The sequence below is a fragment of the Ciconia boyciana genome, chromosome 5 (assembly GCF_034638445.1).
Source record: "Ciconia boyciana chromosome 5, ASM3463844v1, whole genome shotgun sequence".
Lineage (NCBI taxonomy): Eukaryota > Metazoa > Chordata > Aves > Ciconiiformes > Ciconiidae > Ciconia > Ciconia boyciana.
In genome coordinates, this window is record NC_132938.1 from 12478238 (window position 1) to 12498292 (window position 20055).

At 37.6% G+C, this 20055-nt stretch overlaps 1 protein-coding gene across 1 annotated transcript in view; it reads right to left on the minus strand.

Moving 5' to 3' along the window:
• Positions 1-18614, minus strand: part of SH3TC1 (SH3 domain and tetratricopeptide repeats 1) — a 32224-nt gene extending 13610 nt beyond the window's left edge. Inside the window, exons 1-9 of the mRNA XM_072862387.1 lie at positions 18539-18614; positions 12655-12906; positions 10138-10212; positions 7750-7877; positions 5116-5221; positions 3141-3284; positions 2311-2488; positions 1415-1514; positions 383-582 (exon numbers count right to left, since the gene is read on the minus strand). Of these exons, the coding sequence (XP_072718488.1) occupies positions 383-582; positions 1415-1514; positions 2311-2488; positions 3141-3284; positions 5116-5221; positions 7750-7877; positions 10138-10212; positions 12655-12862 (1139 nt within the window). The 5' untranslated portion in view covers positions 12863-12906; positions 18539-18614. The remainder of the gene's footprint in view (positions 1-382; positions 583-1414; positions 1515-2310; positions 2489-3140; positions 3285-5115; positions 5222-7749; positions 7878-10137; positions 10213-12654; positions 12907-18538) is intronic.
• Between the last annotated feature and the right edge of the window lie 1441 nt (positions 18615-20055).

The following is a 20055-nucleotide window of genomic DNA, read 5'->3' on the forward strand; positions in this document are numbered from 1 at the left end:
ATTAAGGCCTGTGGTTGAGGGTACTAGCAAAAACAGAACTTGGATGCTTTAACATAGATCTTGAAAGACCAGTAAAAATGGAATCTTCTGCAATAGTAAAACTTCTTGGATCTTGTGATCCAAAGAATAGAGACTGAACCAGGTCTAACTACAGCAACCCCTTTTCCCTTTTCTGCTAAAGGCTGATAACATTTTCCAACATTTAAGCAGACTTCGTATTCCAGTTTCTTTGCATTTGTTTTGACTGATACACACTATGACAATTCTCATTTAAAAAACCAAACAAACAAAACCCTAAAAAACCAAACCAGAGTTTAACATTCAGCATTTTAAAGCTCAAGAGACTGTCTCTTTGCTTATGAGTTAAATACATATCACTTACTTATTTTTACCTAAGTCCAGTTTAACATGACTTGTCTTCACAAAACCTATTTGGCCAGTAAACACATGTCTTCCAAGAAACCATTCCATGCATTCAATGAAGTAGCCGAGAATCTCAATTTTGTCCCCTTCCTGGAAACTCATCTCTTCCAACACAATACTTTCATAATTCATCACAGCTAGACAGGATCCCGTTGCTGTGTAATAAGGAGATAAATAATATTTGCAGATAAAGTAATTTAACAATACAAATACACTAATAGAATAGCAACTCAGCAGAAGAACATATTTAGCAAAAGACGTTCCTGGAACTTGTGAGTTGCACATCTGATGTGGTAAGGTTTAAAGCATCCAAGCCTAATCGGTTTGGTCTGAGCAATTAGAATTGTAAATAACATCATAAAAATCCTAATTTCCCAGCCATGAGAAAGCAAAGTCTAAAATGTTTTCAAAATTCTAGCAAATTCCATCATGAAGCAGCAAAAATAAATGTTTTAAGTCCCTACTTTCCCTCTTATAAAGGGCTCTGAACTTGGACCGGAGTAAAAACATGTGAACCAACTAATAAAATCCCTATTGGATAAATATGCAGTTACATACCAGTCAATACAGTATTAAAACTGACACGTATGGTAGAAAATAAGCCATATTTACTCTCTAACCTCAGACCATCTGTATAAGATTTATTTCTCTGGCAGTATTAGATAAAGCGATACACGTGTGAAAGATCCACGATAATTACATTGGTGCATTTTCTTATTTTAAACTTTGTCATCAAATCTACAGAGGCATCCTCAACTTAATTACTCTTTACTACTTTGTGCATCTACTTAATAGAGTATTTAGGAGGAAAACAGGGAGAGAAGCCTTTAGAGTTTAACTCAATTTAGGCAGAGATTTACGCTCTCACTAACTTTACTGCAATGTAATTTTGAAAGCTGCTTTCCCATCCTAATACAATGGAAAAAAGTTATTGAGCCCTTTAGAGTCTGTCCTAACAAAAGCATAGAATAAATTTGGGGGTTTTTTTAATGCTGATGTTTGAATGGAGTTTCTTACCAACTTTCCTGATGGATTTAGATTCAGTTTTGTATGTAAAATCAATAGGATTAGAATATCCTTTAAGAAACCATCTGAAAGTAGAAAAAGAAATTGAAGTTAGTGTATAAGACACTTCACTAAATGTTGTGACAATAACAGTGATATTTTCAATCCATTTGAAAACAGATGCACCCCTCCCACAATTATCTTTCAATTTCAGCACTGTCCTTACACTTCCACCAGAGCTATGTTTTGAGTAATAGTGGTAGTAAAAGGAGTGTTACTTCAGTCAAACCAACCTAACTGAGAAAGTCATGCTATTTCTCCCTGCCCAAGGTCAATAGTAGTTAAAAAGCTGGAATTTTTCCTAAGAGCACCAAGAATGAATGATTTTCTGGCAATTCCTGAAGTAAGTCCATTGATGTAATTTTGACTTTATAGCAATTGAGCTTGGACATGAACTTGAAACAAACTGCACTAAGGAGGTGGATGGCTCCTGTCAATAGTGTTGAGTAAAACCACTGCTAGCCTGTTATCACCCACATTCCCAAGCATCCCACTTGTTACTATCCATATTTTCAAGCATCCTGAAAAGTGAAAATTCTCACTTTATGTTATTCTAGAAATGTTAATAGATTTTCTTTCAGACTCAGGGAAGAAAGCAGTATTAACTCACAAGATGGTAAACCATCTTTAAATGCTGCTCTGCAGGCATCTGGATTAATTACAGTTGTGTAGTATGGAAGGAAATAGAGCATTTGTTCTCAGTGTTAATAGACGTTGGGTGTTCCATAGCAAGCTACCATTTAGAGACACCTATGTCTAAGCAGACATGTGTACATGTGAAACAGATGCGTATGAAATAGGTAGCTAGAGTCGGGTACCTACTGATGAAAAGGGATCAATGGCTCTGGAGAAGCATTAGACAGCACAGTCACGTCACCATCCACAGATACATCTGTTACATCTTCAGTAAAAGCCCCAGTCTCAAAATAAGTGTTTATTTCATTGTCTGTAGCCATTATCTTTCTTATCAGATTGTCAGGACATAAAACAAAAAATACCCCTAAAAGGAAAGCAGTGGAGCAGATGTCATTTTATGTAATGTTTTAAGGTCATACAAGCTTTAAAACTAGCTTTAAGAGCATCAGTAATATTCAATTAGAGATTGAAAATCTGAGATTTCACAAGAATTTTCTTTCTGATTGTCAGACATTCATACTCTGTCTTGTTTCTCTTTAAAGAAAAAAATGCAGAGCTGAGGTGTTCAATGCAGTGTAGAATCTTCTTCTGCTGCAACATTTTGCATGTTCCTATTGCAGTAATCAACACTCCATCTAGCCTGTCATTCTGTCTCTGATGGTGGCAGCAAGTGATGCTATTTAGGAGAAGCGCATGAGCCTGGCAACTATCTGTAATCCCTATCCTGTACATCTTCAGGATCTGCAATAATATTAAGCAAGTTGGAATGTACATCCCGCCCTAATCCTTATGGATCCATTATGGACCAGTTGCACATGAATTTCTCTGATCCCCCTGTGATCCTACTGAACCCAATCTGTGTTTGTTCCTTTCTCTTCTCTTTCCGGTGTATTTGGAGTGAATAGATTTAAATTTCAACTTCATTAGGTATTTGAATAGGTCTTAATATTTGATTTTAGAATTTTAAAGGAAGGTGCTTCTTTAAATTTAGCCTTAGCATGTACAGTCTTCCTTACCTTCCTGTACTAGCAGGCTTCTGTACATCAAATTTAATGATTTTTCATTTATACAGACTTCAATGCCTGTTTCTTCCTCCTCTTGAGAACAGAGCCAGAAAGATTGATCTAGGAATAAATTCTCCATGCAATGATTTATAAAACCTAGGGAAAAAAAATCCAATTTGTTTTCTTTGCAGTTTCAGTTTTATACAAGAAAATAACCTTTCAGAAAGTCAGAGACTGGGGTAGGCATTCAGATAACTCCATTACTGCTTAACCCACAATGTATAACTAATTTTACTACATAGTATTGGCAAAATTACATCCATTAATTCACATGCATTACAGCTACTTTTAATGCTTAGCTCTCACAAACTACACCTAAAAGGCACACAACTTTTCTGTGCCTAATTCTGCTCAAAAGGCAAACCATGTCCTCCCTTTACGAGGGTTCCTCATCGTTTAGCTATATTTGAAAGGTTTGGAGTCTGAAAGAGGTAATCACTAGCAAGATTTGAGCAACAGGTGCTTAGCACCACTTAACAGATGACTGGAAGTAATCTCCAAAAATAATCTCTTTATAAATTTCTGTTGCCTGATTCAGCTGTGCCAGTTTATGCCGATACTGTGCCTGGGTATCAGATTCCTGGAATTTCTTTGGGACAGAGATGCTGCGTACCAGAGTCACGTAAATCACAAGAAGGTAGTGTTTGCTCTTGGAAAGTGGGACTCCTTACATTACGACTTAGCCCTCAAAGCTATATGATAGTTACAGGGAGATCTGGATTGGTGTATCATAATCAGCATGGTATAGATAGTAGATTATTACTCAAAGGGTCAACGTTAATACATTAGCAAATCCTTTGTGCAAAAAGCTATGATGAAGAGGAAAGGTGGGCATATTAGCCATTAAGGTGCTACTCTGCTGTTTGGAAGATGCTGAATCAATTCCCTGCTAGCCACAGCCTTGCCTAAGAAGAAACTTCATCTTCTTGTGCTTTCTCTGCAAAATTGGATTGAAATGGTATTTTTTCTAGTTCTCTAAGGAGCATTTAAAAATACAAAATAGCAGGTAAATAGCAAACATGAAATCAAAAATAAAATTCATTATTTTAAATTGGTCTGATGGAAACAGGCAAATTCAATAGTAATGCGCACACAGGCTTTCCATACACAGAAGAAAAAAAATCAGGTGAACAAAATGGAGACAAAGATCTGATTCAAATGCTATTTTTCAGAAAAGACCTGTGAAGTTATAGGATATTAAAAATGGAACTCAGATCAATGGAATTGTATGGTTACAAAAGGCATGCTCAGATTTAGAAACAGAACTGAAGCATGCAAAGCATATGAAGCAACCTTTGTTTTACTTGATATTTCCTCTGAGGCCTTACCAAATCTGCCTAGTTTGCTCACTACTATCTAGGAAAGGTGTGGAACAACTAGAAGAGTCCAGTGGAAAGCATGATCAGAGGTCTAGAAAATACACTCTGTGAAGAAGGATTATAGGAATTAGGGTTGATTTTCCTAGTGAAAACAACACTGAGTGGAAGCGTGGGTTAGAAGTCTCTAAATAGGTATTAGCATGGTGCAAAGAAAGAGGAGTAACCTCAACATGTCTACAGTGAGCAGAAAAAGCTGTAAAAGCATTTAAGTTGCAGCACAGGTTAGACTTTAGGACAAAACCACCTGGACTGGAATAGACTGCTTAGAAAGAAGATATGATCTGATTCTGGAGTATCTAATTTAGACAAGACAATCTGCCAGGAACGATAGCTGTTATCTGCGGTGGGACAAAGGCAGGTTCTCCTGGAGGTTGGAGGGTCTCTCCAGCCCTATCACTAGTACCCAGTTCAGGAACATTACTTACTACTATTAAGAGTTAATACAAAGAATATAAAAATCCTGTTCAACAAGTTCCCAGTCAATCAGAAATTGTGTGCAGAGGAATAAAAAAAGCATATCAAACTGTGGTATGGTGAAACAGCTTTACCCAGCGAGTGGTAGGTTAGAAACTTCCATATTTCTTCAAAAGTTTTAAAAGTCACCACTATTAGATCTTGATCGCTATGAATAGACAGCAGTCTGGCAGAGAGCTCCTAAAAAATCACAAACAATATTTTAATTACAATTACTAGACTTGAGCATAATTTCTCACTAGGTAACATGTATGTTAAAATGCTATGTATTAAGGACAAAAAAGTCATCCAGGATTTTACCTATACGAGATATCTGTTCTTTAACACATACCTACAACATACAGTGCATCAAGTTTTAATCTGATTTTTTCTTGCCAATTGTACCAACAGTTCCAGTGAGGTTAATTTACAGAGGAATTAAGAGCTCAGGGCTGACCACACTGAGTGAGACTAAAGGCCTGTCTGGTTTAGGCACATCTATCTACAGTGGCCGGTATCCTCCATTTAGAGTGTGAAAGCCAGGCAAGCAGCTAGTGGTACTTTCCAAGAATACCCTCCTAGCACAGAGCAATTTACAGCTTGGGAACGGCCTTTGCCAGATGTGTGGGCATTAATATTAAATAGTGGAAAGGGTTTCTTTTTGTTTGCTGGTTTTGTTTTTTGGACTTAAAGTTTCTCTAGGTCACTTGAAGCACTGTAAATTTTTAGGATCCACGACATCCTGCTGTAGGTTAGCCTCAGAGCTCTGTACACATATGAAAACACACCTCCTTTGATGCATCTTTGAACCTGCTACCTGGTAGCTTCAGTCTTGTTCCAGAGGAGACATTGACTAGCCATTCCCTAGTTCACTCTTTCCATGGTTAAGACAATTAAATAGACTGGAGTAATTTATTTTTTTTTTAAGATGCAGTAAGATCCTTTTCTCCTCGTTTGTACTGGTTTGTGTTGCTAGAGTAGCATTAAATTGTGCATTTAACAAAGATGAGCAATAATCATTGTAAAGTATAATGATCGATTTTATAAGGAATTTCAGAAATGCGAGAAGGGAGAACTACATAAACCTTCAAATAAGTGAAAGAAATATACATTTTGATGGATTCTAGCCAAAGAGCGGTAATACACAGTCTGGTTGCACTTCAGTTAGTAGCTAAAAAGAGGGCTCTCCGATGATGCAGGCTACTGTCTTTCAGGGAAATAGAGAACTGTGGCAATTTATGAGACAAGTATCTGAACCAGTATCTCAGAGAATAAATCAGATGCAAAGCTAACAGGTATAATGCTACTGTATAATTTCCCAGTACTGTACCCTTGCTCCCATCACATCAAAATTGAAATGCATCTTAAAACAATTTAAGGACTGATTAAGAAACTGATTCTAACTTTGAGGAAAAAAAATTGTCCCTCAAACATTTTCTGTAATCTGAGCAAGATGGAGCTGATCCACTGTTTCTATGACTTATGTAATGATTTAAAAAGATCTGAATTAATTTGTTTAACTTCTATATTTTCAATTCACACAACATGAACAGATTAAAATAGTAATTCCTTTTTGAAAACAAAAGTCAAAAACTTAAGCCTCTTCAACAGGCATGCCTCGTCACTGCTTTGATCTTCTGCATGCCCCTTTCTACATTAGATTAAATATTAACGAGAGCCTGAAATCTATTAATAAATTGCCAACACATGCTAAAATATCTCAGCCTCGAGGGCTTTATGCACTGCTGAATATCAAAACAACATTCTAAGGAAACTTGTAATTATAAATCTTGCTTCCTTCAAAGTCCTTTTCCCGGTCTGTTTCTAACAAGGCCACAAATCTAGTCTATTTGTATGCTGGTTTCCTTCTCCCCTTCTCCATCTTCGCCTAAACAAAAGCCAGAGCAGAGCAGCAGGAGTATAGACTGTTTTCACAGCCACAAAATCAGCAGGCTGGTGATGGAGAGTTCACAACACATGAAAGGAAAATCATGTAGAAACACATGCATCTCAGACAGTCATAAAGCCATAACTAATTAAGATTTCAGTGTTTGGCTTGCTAGTGAAGGAGGCTGGAACTCATGGCTCAGACAAAAAAGGGACACCAGAGGTCAAATGATAGCATCCTGTTTTTTCATCAAGAGGAAAGAGGAGACTTTAAATTGTATTTGTAGCAAACCTCATTGGTTGTAGAGGACAGGTTTCCTATATACAAACCGATTAAAGACAGTAATAAAAATATGCCAGCCCCCTTGTGTGCTATTTAAAGCTAGTGGACTTCCTGGGGCTAGATGGCCATATTTATGCTATTCTCCTTCAGACTTCCTCTTTGGCTTAGCAGTGGGCTTCCTGGGTAACCCATATGCCAAATTACTCCAAGTGACTGGAAACTGAAATGAAGAGTCAATATGAGGGCAAATAAAAAAAAATAATCAGAAAACCATTATTTTCTTTGATGTAAATCAAAGCAGAATGTATTTAAAATAAAACCCTTCAATGCCTTATTTAGCTGGGTTTATTTATTTTCCATCAATTTGGTGTTCCAGTCTTTTTCAATGGTTCAGTATTTCCAATATCTCTAGATGGTTTTGGGCCATGAGAAACTCTGATCACTCCAATTCAAGCATACAGCAGGTAGATGGAAATAGGACCCAAATCTCTCAGATTATTTCAGTAGCACAGAGTGTATTCTCTGAATAAATAAATCAATTCCCAAGCAATAGACTTACACTGAAAGCTGCCATCACCTCCCTGCTGTCATTTTCCAGAAGTCGGAGCTGCCCTCTGAGCTGTCTTTGGAGTCTGGGATCAGGACATCCACTCTTTCGTCTTACCATTGTTAACTTCAAGGAGATATCTGCAGAAGGATATCCATTTACAGTGCTACAAGTTTTGTGAATCAGCTTTGGAGAACCAGAAAATCCCTCAAAATCATAGAATCCACCTTAAGAACTATTTTTTCAGCTTCAGAGACAGACACACAGAAAATTGACCTACTGCATGTTTCTTTTCCCTTTTTATTATCCAGTAGAGATAGCAGCCTAGCATGAAACACAAAATTTTTTCAGTTGCATAATAAAGGCTACAGCTATAGAAAGGAGAGTGATGTGAAAGTCTGTAGAAATTTTGGGAGACAACTGACACACTTGGGGATGGAGAAGAGAGAAGAGGAAAAAAGCAAGCAGATTGGCAAATTGTCAAATTAGACAGCTCTATGGACATTGAGAACATGCCCAGATTTCCAAATATCCCATACATATTTTAAAAATCGAGGCAAACAGATACTGGAATTGAAAAACAAAACAAAAAACCAAACCACAGATAGTTCAGCATGTTACAACAACTCTTTATGCTAATCTTAAATTCATGGTTATCTGACCCCCAGTACTTCAGAAGGCTCCTATAAATTGAATGTTGAAAAGGCTGTTTCTCAGCTAAGCTGGTTGAGCAGTACCAACCAAGATAAACGGTCCAACTAAAAGCTCACTTATATGATTTCCCCAGCACATCTGAAAGAAGCTAGATACCTGTTCTCAGATCTTGACATCTGTTTATGAGAAGCTTTTACTACAGCTAAGGGTACAGTTTCATCAGCTAGCTTTTCTCAGATAAGGAGGATCTTTGATAAAGCTGCTTTCATTCTGCATGTCTGTTAATTTAAGTCAATAACAGTAAATCATATTTATAAGTTTTCAGATACCCAGATGGGCACATATAAGCCAATAATACCCACTCAGGAAGAATTCCAATTGCAAGTGTGTAAATAGGTCATGCTTCCAGCAATAAATGGGATTGGTGTACATCCTAAAATATTCCAGCTCCTCTGAGTTTCACCTTTTAATCAGGTAAAACAGATATTTTTCACATTCTAGTCTAATATGCTGCATCTTAATCTGTTTTCAGAGGGCTTCCTATCTATGTCTCCAGAAGTTTTGTGATGGCTTGTGCCTAAATTACTCATTACTTTAAGGCTAAGAAGGGTGGCTCAGTAATATAAAGCAGTGTTACTGAATTACAAGACCTCTCTGTTTAAGCTGTGGTCATATAATCAATTGTTAGTACAAAGAAGACAAACTAGAGTCTTTAAATGTTACTTGGATCACTGTTAGGTAGCAGTATTGTTGACCTTTTCATTTTACCTGAAGCTATAAAAGATACTGACACAAGAAAAGACTATTACTTAAAAATTTATTTTTTTTTTTTTTACATAATCAGATTGACTCCAAGTTCAATTGTGTTTCTACAGTTACATATTTAAGTCTTATATAAAAGTTAATATTACTGAAATAATAATTACATTGAATTAAAACAACTGAAATATGGCTGCTTCTGCCAAAAGAACTATTAATAATGCCTTATGGACATGAAATATGGTCCAAAACCGCATTGCACCTATGGTAATCTTCCTGTCGGCTTCTGTGAGCTCTGATTCATACCCTGAGTTAAGAACCACCAAAATTCTGCATGGAGCGAGACAAACAGGTACATAAGCACAAATAATTTAACTACAAATAACCATATGCCTGGGGGAGACTGTCTACCACTAATGTGATTTGTCAGGTCAAGCCAGAAAGCAGAGCGCATCCCAGTGTTGGTTTTTGACGGTTATTTCTCTTCCTCCGCAAGCAAGAGAAGGGAAATGTGACTAGACCCTCAATGCACAGAGCAGGCCATGAGCCCTCCGGAAGGGAAGCCTGCTGTACCTACTTATGGAAGAACTGTACTCAATTGCAACTTCATTGAAAATACAGCACTAAAAAAAAAGAAACTAAGACTTGGAAAGGCCACAAACTTAAAATAAGACACTTGAAGAATTGAAACCCATACATAAAATAAGCAATGAACTTTTTATTTCCTTTTTTTTATTAGCCATTGCAATATAGTCCATAAATGGTTTCTGGATTTTATAGCAGTTAATGATTTATTTCTCTCTTTTTATAAGAAATTCTCAACAAATCTTATGTAGAAGTTGGACACTTCAGAGGTACCATGAAGTATGTTATAAAGTTACAGGAGTGACAACTGCAAATGTTGACGACATAGTTGTCTCAATTTAAAAAAGTAAGCAATGAGAAAAGCATTATAAATATAAGTTATGATGGAATAAAGTGTCTTACCAGTTGGAAAATTCTCTGCTTGATTGGGAAGGGTCCTTGAACTGACATTCGTGCATTTTTCACTTTGAGAACACTCTATTATGATAAATGAAAGGAATGGTTAAGTGCATTTTCTAAGTCCATATAAATCACACCGGGGAAAAAAAAACACCCCACACTTTCAAAGCATTTGATGCATTGGATAATTACTGAAAGAAAATAACTATGTTTTTTCCCCTTCCTGCTATATAATTCCCAAAACCCACAAAAAGTATCTGAAGATAATTTCTCTCCTACTGGGGAGGAAGTTAAATCTTGATTTCATCATTTTGATGTGAAGCTTCAAGATGGAGAATTGGTGGAAAGATAGCCTCTCAGGAAACTGAAGTCCCATTTGGGAGGGAGCAAGGGTCAGACTTCATTTTCACTTCTCTTGCACCTATACTAAAAAGCGACCTCCACTGAAGCTTCAGTGGTATAAACTGGCAATGATATGAGTGCCTCATACCAATTCATACATGAAGAGAAATAATCCTTCTCTTTGTTTGTTACAAGCCTAATACTTGGGAAGGGGTAATGTAAAAACAAGTTATTTCAGGTTTTAGAAAAATAAGACAAAATAAGTATGTTTTATGTTAATAATAATCTGCTTTTTTCTTTTTCGGCCCATATTTCTTCCAGTCCTTTTGGAAACGATACATTTTCATGCTGAAGAAACACCCACTCCAACCAATTCCATTTTCTCAAGGTTCCCTTGGCAAAAATCAGTGAAGACAAGGCTTGATATTTCTAAATAAAAGTGGGAGAAATTGATCTTTAATTTTTAAAAGAAAACTTCTGAGGCAATTTTCATGTATCCTAAGACATTTTCCTCTACAGCTTTGCTTTTAAGAAAAGACTTGTAATATAGTAGGACATGGTAATTTCTAAGTAAGTCTTCTGCAGCTTCCCTCGAGTGCATCTGTTGATGTTACATGAACAGAGTCATGCAAATAAATAAGGATACATAAACACAGAGTTTTTCTACTTCAGAAAAAAGGCAGTAAAAACATCATCTTTAAGGCCAATTGTTAGCATATACTAGAATTAGAAATTTCAGTTCCCAAGCACTTTGGTTTTGGTTGAGTGTTAGACAGGGGTGTTGGGGGTTTTTTGTTTGATTTTTTTTTTTTAATCTGGACTCAATGATATTTGGGTTTTAAATAGAAATTTGATAGTAAGCTCACTGCAGTGTAGGCTGACTGTATTTAAGGAACATTATAAATTTAAGTTCCCCACAACTTCTGGGACAATACTTAGTTGTAGTTCTGCTTTTTCTTGTTTTAGTCAGAAGTACAAACAGAGCAACTGTCAAAACTTTGACAACATGTTCTTGATTGCTTTGATCATCATTTAACAGTTGATAAGGACAATTAATTATCATATGTTTTTGGTATGTGAACTTGTCATTACTATTTTTTCCATATTACCAGTTATGGACTTTCCTTGAAAAGTATTTATTGAGACATGAATATCCAGCAGCTAATATTTTATTTAAAAACTAAACCTAATTTCATGACTCTTAGGAGAAAGCAAAAACTATGAGCAAGCATTTTATTACTCATGGGAGTTTAATTACAAATAATAGTTTGCTATTAAATTTGAGCAAAAGTGTAAGAGTTCCTATAAATACCTTTTAAAAATTGAGACTGTTTAAAGTGCTATAATTAGATTCAAAGACTTAACATGAACTCCATGCCCCATTCCTAATTAATGGGATGACTTGCATACTTCTTGGCAAGCTGAAGAGAAACTTTATACTACCCTGGGATACTTGTACCCCATATTCTTTGATGTCAGCAGAGTTGCAGTTGTGAACAGAAAGACATTGTCTAAGCCATAGGATATGTAATTTAAAATGAAATAGTTTTTCCATGATTGCTTTACTTATTTTCACATTCAGAAAGCTCTCGGGCCTATTATAAGGAGTCTGGCCACTAGTTTTGAGACGCAGCCACCTATGCCACTCCACCCTTCCACCCAAAAAGTGTTTCCGACTTGCATGTTTTTACTGCATGAAGTATGTTTTCATTTGCAGAAAAATAAAGATAGTATTACATCTTTTGATGAAAAACAGAAATCTAAGAACTTTATTAAAATAGAAACATGCAGTCTAACTCATCTTTGCTTCTGAATCTTAGAGATTATAGCAAAAAGTGCTAGACAAATAACTTCTATTTCAGTATTCTGGCTCATGTGTTCTGATAATTTTCATCTCAGCTTATTTTAACTAATAGATAATCCATTTGTCTGCCCAAAGTGAATTTCAATGGAGATCGTTTAATAGTCCAATCTATGCAGCATTGCCATGGAGGAAATGCAGCTGTTTGTTTTGTTGCTTTTAACAGTTGTAGATGTATTTAAAAAAAAAAGCTCAACTGAAAAACACGTGACAGTCCTCTGCTTGTGCACAGCAAGCAATGTTTAAAGAACACAGTAATTTAAACACAAAGAAAAGTCAAGAGCAGAGTGACCAGGATGTATTGATCGAGGTCTTACCTATTTGTTCTTGCAACGCGTCCATCCTGAGTCCATCCCTGACCGTGCTGATGGCAGCATTGGCCTCCGCTCGTTTCCAGTCAGACCCGCACCTTCCCTGCTCCATTTCTTTCCTTTCCACGTTCCTGTCTTGATTTCCCTCTAGACTAGGTATGATGGTGTTAGCGCTGAGCACGGACACGCTGCCTGCTGCCGCCGAACTCTCCATAATTTGCAATTCCTCACAGTGATGCAATTAACATTATCAACAATCTGAGGGAAAATTCAGTAATATATTTTTAAAAAACATCAGAATACATGCACATATTCAAGAGCTGTCCCACTCCTGCAGGAGTTATTTTTTAATTGTAATACACATTAAAGTATTTGGTTTAGACTTCTTTGAGAGGAATTGTTGTCTAACACCCAAATTCATCCCAGAAAAAGCTCCTGCAATCAGGTGACATCATTGCTTTAGCAAAGCAGCAATAGATTTGACTAATAGCAACAATCTGAGGCCTGAAATGAAATGTACTTGTGCCCACTGCTAATTATTCATTCTTGGCCAGCTTTAATGCAGAGCCTCCAAGGGATAGCATTATTCACATGAACAGAGGCAATGCAGGGGAAAAACATCATTTTCTAAAGGTGACAAAAATGGAATGGGTACTGCATGCTTAATTCAAACAAACAGGAAGGTTTTTATAAATCCAGCTTTTTTTATCAATCAGCCAATGCATCCGCAAAGGACGTGACTCATGTAGCCAGCACATGCCCCACTGATGTTTAGACCCTTTTCCTCAGTGGGCTCTCACATGCCTCTAATTGGTTTCATAAAGCCACAGGATAGATTTTGCTTTAGTCCTGTCACTTGGACTTCTTCCAAATCCCTCTGTGCTTACTCCAGCTATACTCATTAACGAGCTGTATTCATTATGAGTATACAAACTTGTAATCTTTGTGAAGTTTCCTCTCTCATTTGATTTCCAGCAGAAATTGGTTAAAACTGAAGCTGTTGATGGAAGATTACTTTCGCTCTGCCAAAACCTCAGACTAGTGCCTGGTCACCTAGTATCCCCTTACAATCTGCCTTCAGACCAGTCTGGAAATTTCTCCTTTCTCTGTTCACCATGCAATAGGGTGTCCCGAAGCACATTGTTCTGGCTTGCTCCTTCACATACATGCCTTCCAACACTTCTTGCCCTCCAAGCTTCATGTCATAGATCCCTAAACCTGAGCAAACTGAGCACCAACATGAATAGCAGCAAGAGCTCCTAGCTGTCTGCCATGGTGGGCAGGTACACAGGACAAGGCAGTCATCTCTTTACACAACTTTCACACTCCATTTTGCAGACATTGAGACCTTTAGCCCATGGAGCACTTGAATAAGCAGTAAACTACATATAGACAGAAGCATGTTATGCAATTATAAAAAAATTAATGAGGTATACATACAGGTGGTATGACCAGCTCAAAGAATTAAACCATAACCATCTACCACAAGCATATAAGTTAATGAATCTAGGCTGGATAATGTTTTCCTTGTCCCGTTTTGCCATCTATTCGAAAGTGCCTACAGAGTGGTGAGGCTGATTTTCAAAACATGCTTAGTGGTGTAGCATTGCAATTCTCCATATAAAGTTATGTGTATAAATTCATATATACCTATGAAACACAGATAGTAACTCAAACACAAGTGATTTTGATGCCTTTTCTCAAAAAAAGAGTATTTCCACTAACACATTTAGTTAACATTGTAGTTCTGACTTCAGATCTCTTGCTAACTTCCCTGAAAACTGCCTATCAGACTTGATGACCTAGTTCTAAATGATTAAAAATAAAAGCCTGCCAGAGACCAAACTCACTTTGCTAGGATATGCTTTTCCATTTATATAGCTGATCTTTTCCTTAAAGTAATGACAGTAGCTAACACCGTTCTTTTCAGTACTGTACCAGGATTATATGTAATGCATTGTAATTTTCACACTTAAGAATGAAACACTCTTCTGCATATATTTTGTAAATACTGGTATCTCCTGTTGATGAAGACAAATATTGTGATATTAAGGATAATAAAATTCCAAAGGTGGTTGTTTAAATTACATTGTTCTATGAATCCAAAGCCAGTTGATATTTTTCCTTAATCCCAGAAATGAAATTCAGTGTTCAGAACATTATTTTTTCCATCAGCTCCTATCTACAAGCAGAAATATAATCTTCAACAAAATTTAGGAAAACAAATATACTGTGACTTGAATTCTTAGAATTCACTTGAGTTGGAAAAGAGATACTAACTTTTCATGTCTTCTGCATCAGTGCATGTTGGTAAGGGTAACATAGATAAACAGGGTTGTGAATGAATCTATAAAGTGTGGTGCTGCAAGAGCAAGTAGGACATCTGCACAAATCAAAATGGATGTGATCTGTTTAAGAAGATTCATAGTATCCCAGATCCTAAGCCAAGGGAAAAAAATCAGAATAAGTTAAAGAAAAGCAAAAATGGTATGTTCTTATCGATGTTTTCTCTTGGCTCTTCCAAGATACACAGAATGAAAATTAAAATCTCAAAAACATTTAACAATCATGCTCTCCTCTACAGATTCCTTTCCTATCTTTAATGTTTGCCTTAACTATCAAATGTCAACTCATGCAGCTGTATAAGCACTGAGAACAAGACAGTAAATAACTTTCCTGTAACTAGGCATCTAGTCTACCTAGGCCCTTTTGAATGTTTATTTAGCATCTAAATGTATCCTAAGTGATACAAATTTGGTCCCAAGTGACAAAGATTTCATAGAACTTTGCACCACATCTCTGTCCTTCTACTGTTCACCTTTGACTGTCATGTAAGTACCTCAAGGAGCAAAACTGTAACACATAAGCAATGCTATGGTATAATCACCCTACCTATTATGCTGATGCTTTCTCATCAATTATTAAACCATTCCAGTACAAATTAAAACAGATTCAGATGCACCAAACCAGAGAAAAACATTCATCCACTATAAAACAGATTTAGAGAATATTAAACTTCAGTGCTTGAGTCACTCTCATCATTAGAGATTTTTCATAAACCTCTAATGCTAACTTACCATTATACTTACTAGCAACTAGCCATTAGTTGATAGCAACAAATGCAAGATGAAGAAATAAATTAATCACCTAACACTCACCTTGTAAAGTAAGTTTGTCTTCTATAACTAGTTCTTACAATCTACATTTATGTGCACTGACAAAGCATTTTATTTATTTATATATTTAGACAAAATTATTTTATCTCATGCTCTTTGAGGCTTGACCAAGAAATTCGTATTTGGTGCAGGATGTTGGCCATAAAACTTAATGATCTGCCCATTTTTCCAAACCAGGAGCCAACCTCTATTCAAAGGCCGTGCAGGCAAGAGGTGGCACTCCCCGCTGACCTGGGGGAGCCTCACTGTCTAAGGCAGGAACTCACAGTGGGGATGAGCAGTAAGAGAGGGGAGGCAGATGCTGGACAGCTCACCAGCTCCTACAGGAGTGCTACCGGGTTCACTGCTGTCACCCCTCCCCATGGCCTGAGCTCCCTGGACATGCTGCCCCGCACAGTGCCATTGGTAGCACCTGTCCAGGCTTATGAGGCTCAGAAGGTCACTCCACCTTCCCCTTGCCTTCTCACAGGGCACCGCAGGCTGGAAAGGTCTGTGTTCAACAGCTGTTGAACACAAGGTGGAAATAGGACACTTTTTCTTACTGGAAGTTAAATAGAACAATTCCGTTATCATGCTTGTCCCCCTGTTGCTGCTTCCTTTTCACTGAGCGCTTGTATCTCAGTTTTCAAGACACAGCTAACAGGAATAAAAAAACATATAGCTTGACATTTTCCATTTCCCTAACTATGCAGGTTGAGCATTGTTTTTTTCCCCTGCCTTTTGTCATTGTTTTAGGAGGAGTTGTGGATGACAGGAACACTGTCTCTCCCCCAACTCCTCCCCATTAAAGGGGGTTGAAGAAGAAAACTAGTAATATCCACTGAACAGATTCTGTCTCTCTCTTTAAAAGTGGTTTTCTAAGTATGAGAATAGGACCCAGTATATAAAAATGGGTTATATTTGAACTAGTTGTCTAAAAGCAGCATGCAATACAATATTTCTCTTTCGTTCATCATCTTCCCTCTAGGAGGCTCAGGACAACTTATTAACACCTACCTTAAAGTTATCAGTGGCAAGTATAGTTATTCTAGTTTTACAGAGATGGAAATTGAGACAAAGATTATTTGCTGACATATAGGAGTGCTATAGAAGTGCTGGAGAAATAGCCAAAGAGTCCAGAGGTGAATGTAAACTTGAATTAGTTTATCCCAAGAGGATTATTTACACATATTGGAAACGTCCTGGATGGTACAAGGTTACTGCCGTTGCTCCTCTGTGCATCAGTTCACATCTCATCCAAACAAAATGAGCACCAGCTACTGTTTGTTTCTCTCCTCATCTCATCTGAACCCCTGGTGGATCAGGGGCAACTCTTCTGAATTTAAAGTCTCCAGATGCTTTGAACCACTGCTGCTGTACCTGAGACAACAGAACTTTGGTAGCCCCCAGATTTTTACTCATCTCATGCGGTGTGTTGCATTCCTCCAGGGCTCCAAACCAGGCAAGGCAGCTAGTGAAGCCTGCATTGCCTCCACATAAAGGACATTTGACTGTGTGCACAGCCTTGATCTTCTGCTCTGCTTCATCTCCTGTACATCCCACATGTCATACAATACCTCAGTCTTGCAACTGTACTGTCATAAATTAATCTAGGTAATTTTCCCAAACTGACACTAGAGTAGTTATTTATTTCTTCTCCCCAGTTTCAACTCACATTTGTTTCACATCTTCTGTATTAGTCCACAAGCATCTTACAGCCAAGATAATTATAAACTTTGTCCTCAGAGAGAGTAAATCACAGCCTTGATCTCTATGAAATTCAGTCACAGGCATGAATTAAAAAAAAAATCCATACTATGTACTGTGTAGGCAACATGTAACTTTTTCCTCCAGTGCTGCTACGTGTTACACAGAAAAGTAAAGCAAATCTGTAATCAGGGTAAATGGACTTAGGAATCTGAGTACTCTCCAAAAATGGAAGATTGACTCCTTTATCACTGAAGTAACTTTAGGTTAGTTAGCAATTCTTAGTAAACCATGTTGCAAGCAGTATCATTGTTCACGGTTGGTCTACAAACAAAAAAGTCCTAGCGAGCTTAAAAGAGGCAATAGATTCCTGTAGAAGTTTTAACCCTCTCTTATGATTCATTTTCTTCATACCTCAGTAGCACTGAAACATACTTTCCACCCTCAATCCAGCTCTGAAAGCACCATAAGTCCAAAATTTCCAAGTTTAGATACTGAAAATTGTAGACTAAAATCCACAATTTCATAGCTGATTAAAAATAAGCATGAACTTTAGGGCTGCTTTAAAAAAAAAATCAGATTCCTGTTGGAAAACTATAAAAGGCACCTGTGAATCTCAATACTTCATTTTGAGTGCTAGATTTGACAGAGTTTGGCCTGTGGCAGCTAATGCAGAGGAATAAAGTAGGAAGAATGCTCTTGTTACTGAACGGCAGCTCAGCTCACACAACATTACCTAGAAGAGGGAACGGAGAGCAGCACAGGAACTCCCAGCACATTCTCATAGCCATGACAGATCACATTTACACATGTTTTCCAGTTACTTCATTGTTGGCACACCACTACTGAAATTATGCCCCTTTGGCTGCAATTCTAACACACTGACAATAAACCTCTAGTCAAATACCACAATGCCCCTTTGGCTGCAATTCTAACGCACTGATGATAAACCTACAATCAAATACCACAAGTACCTAAAATACAGCAAAAGATGGACACACAGATACAGAGCACAGGAGTTCTCCTACCTTTTCCAAGTCTGATTTGCTATAACATGCCGGTAAAGAGCAGACAGATCCGTGCCTTCCTCAGCTCTGCTCAAAACTGACTCCAGCACAGCTCTTCCTGTTTGACCTTCTTATCTTTCCTGTTGATTGCACAACCTGGCTTGGATGTGGCAAGTACAAAAAGTTGTCTATTAACCAATAATGTTAATTCAAAAACTTATTTTTTTTTTAAAAAAAAGACACATTCATGAGCATGGAGTTGAGATACTAAAGCTCATTAGGCAAAGCAGGAACGTATCAAGTGCGCTGGAAGGTTCATTCACACACTCCTGCTTTTCAAAGCAATAATTCATGTTGGCATTTTGCATTAGTGGCTAAAAGGCTCCATGGGACACATCCAGGCCATTGTGCTAAGCGAGCATTGTTCAGACAAAGTAACAAATAGTCCTTCGATGGAGTACCAGGCTTTGTTTCCCCTTTGCTTTTGATCACAGAATTAGATTTCTCGCTATCATTCCAGCTACAAAAAGCCTAATGAAGAATTGTTTGACAGTGAATTTGCTCTGATACACTTGGTGTTAGATTGCAGAAGTGTAGAGTTTTGCAAATCTATCATGCACTACGCAGCCAGGAAGCATTAAATATCAGTTTTGGAAGTTAAGCAAGTCTGTTGTGGAGTATGTGCAGAGCATATCTTCTGTGTCACAAGACTTTATCCAGATGCCATATCCTAAATGACCCACAAAGGCAAGGATGAGAGAAACTGAAAATAATCCATCCTATTTCAAATCTGCTTGCTTTTTGCCCTCCATACCTTGAGATGTTTTTTGTATTTTCTTCCTCCCTAACATACTGAAAATTTCACATACAGTTAATCACAGTTATGCTACTCTTCTTATAGGTAAGCACCGAGTACCCCGCATGCCATCAGTGCTGGCCGCATTGCAGCAGGCACTACAAGAGAACAGAACAAATAGACAGTGTCCACCCCAAAGACTGTACATCTGTTAGCTCAGACATCTCTAGTCGGCAAAATCCCAACGGTTGAGATACCAGGCCATTCACCAGTTGTGTGTGTGTTGGCAGGGGGGTGTTGTCCTGAGACACATCAAACAGTTGGAGAGCCTGTAGGATTGGGCAGCACCTGGAGAACGTGGTTTGAGGCGATGGGTTGTCCCGCACAGAACTGCTGCCCTCCTACAGCTCTTGCCAGGGGGAATAGAAAACACTGACCCTTCAGATGCCTTAAAGAGCTTAGTTATGACTCCTGCTAACATGTCTCATGGAACACACAACTTAAAAGTTGTTTTTAGACTTTATAAACTAGGTATTAATTACAAATCATACTCTCATTTACCTTACTTCATCCCGTCACACCATGTTAACATGAATTATAAATGCTGCTTCACACTGATCGGCCAATCTGTTCCTGCAGTATGCTTGGGAACTCTCCATCTTTCCAGAAATTATGAAATTGGAAGGTATTCAAGTCATTGTATAAATCACAACTAACCAATCATCCCACAGGGCTCTCCTCC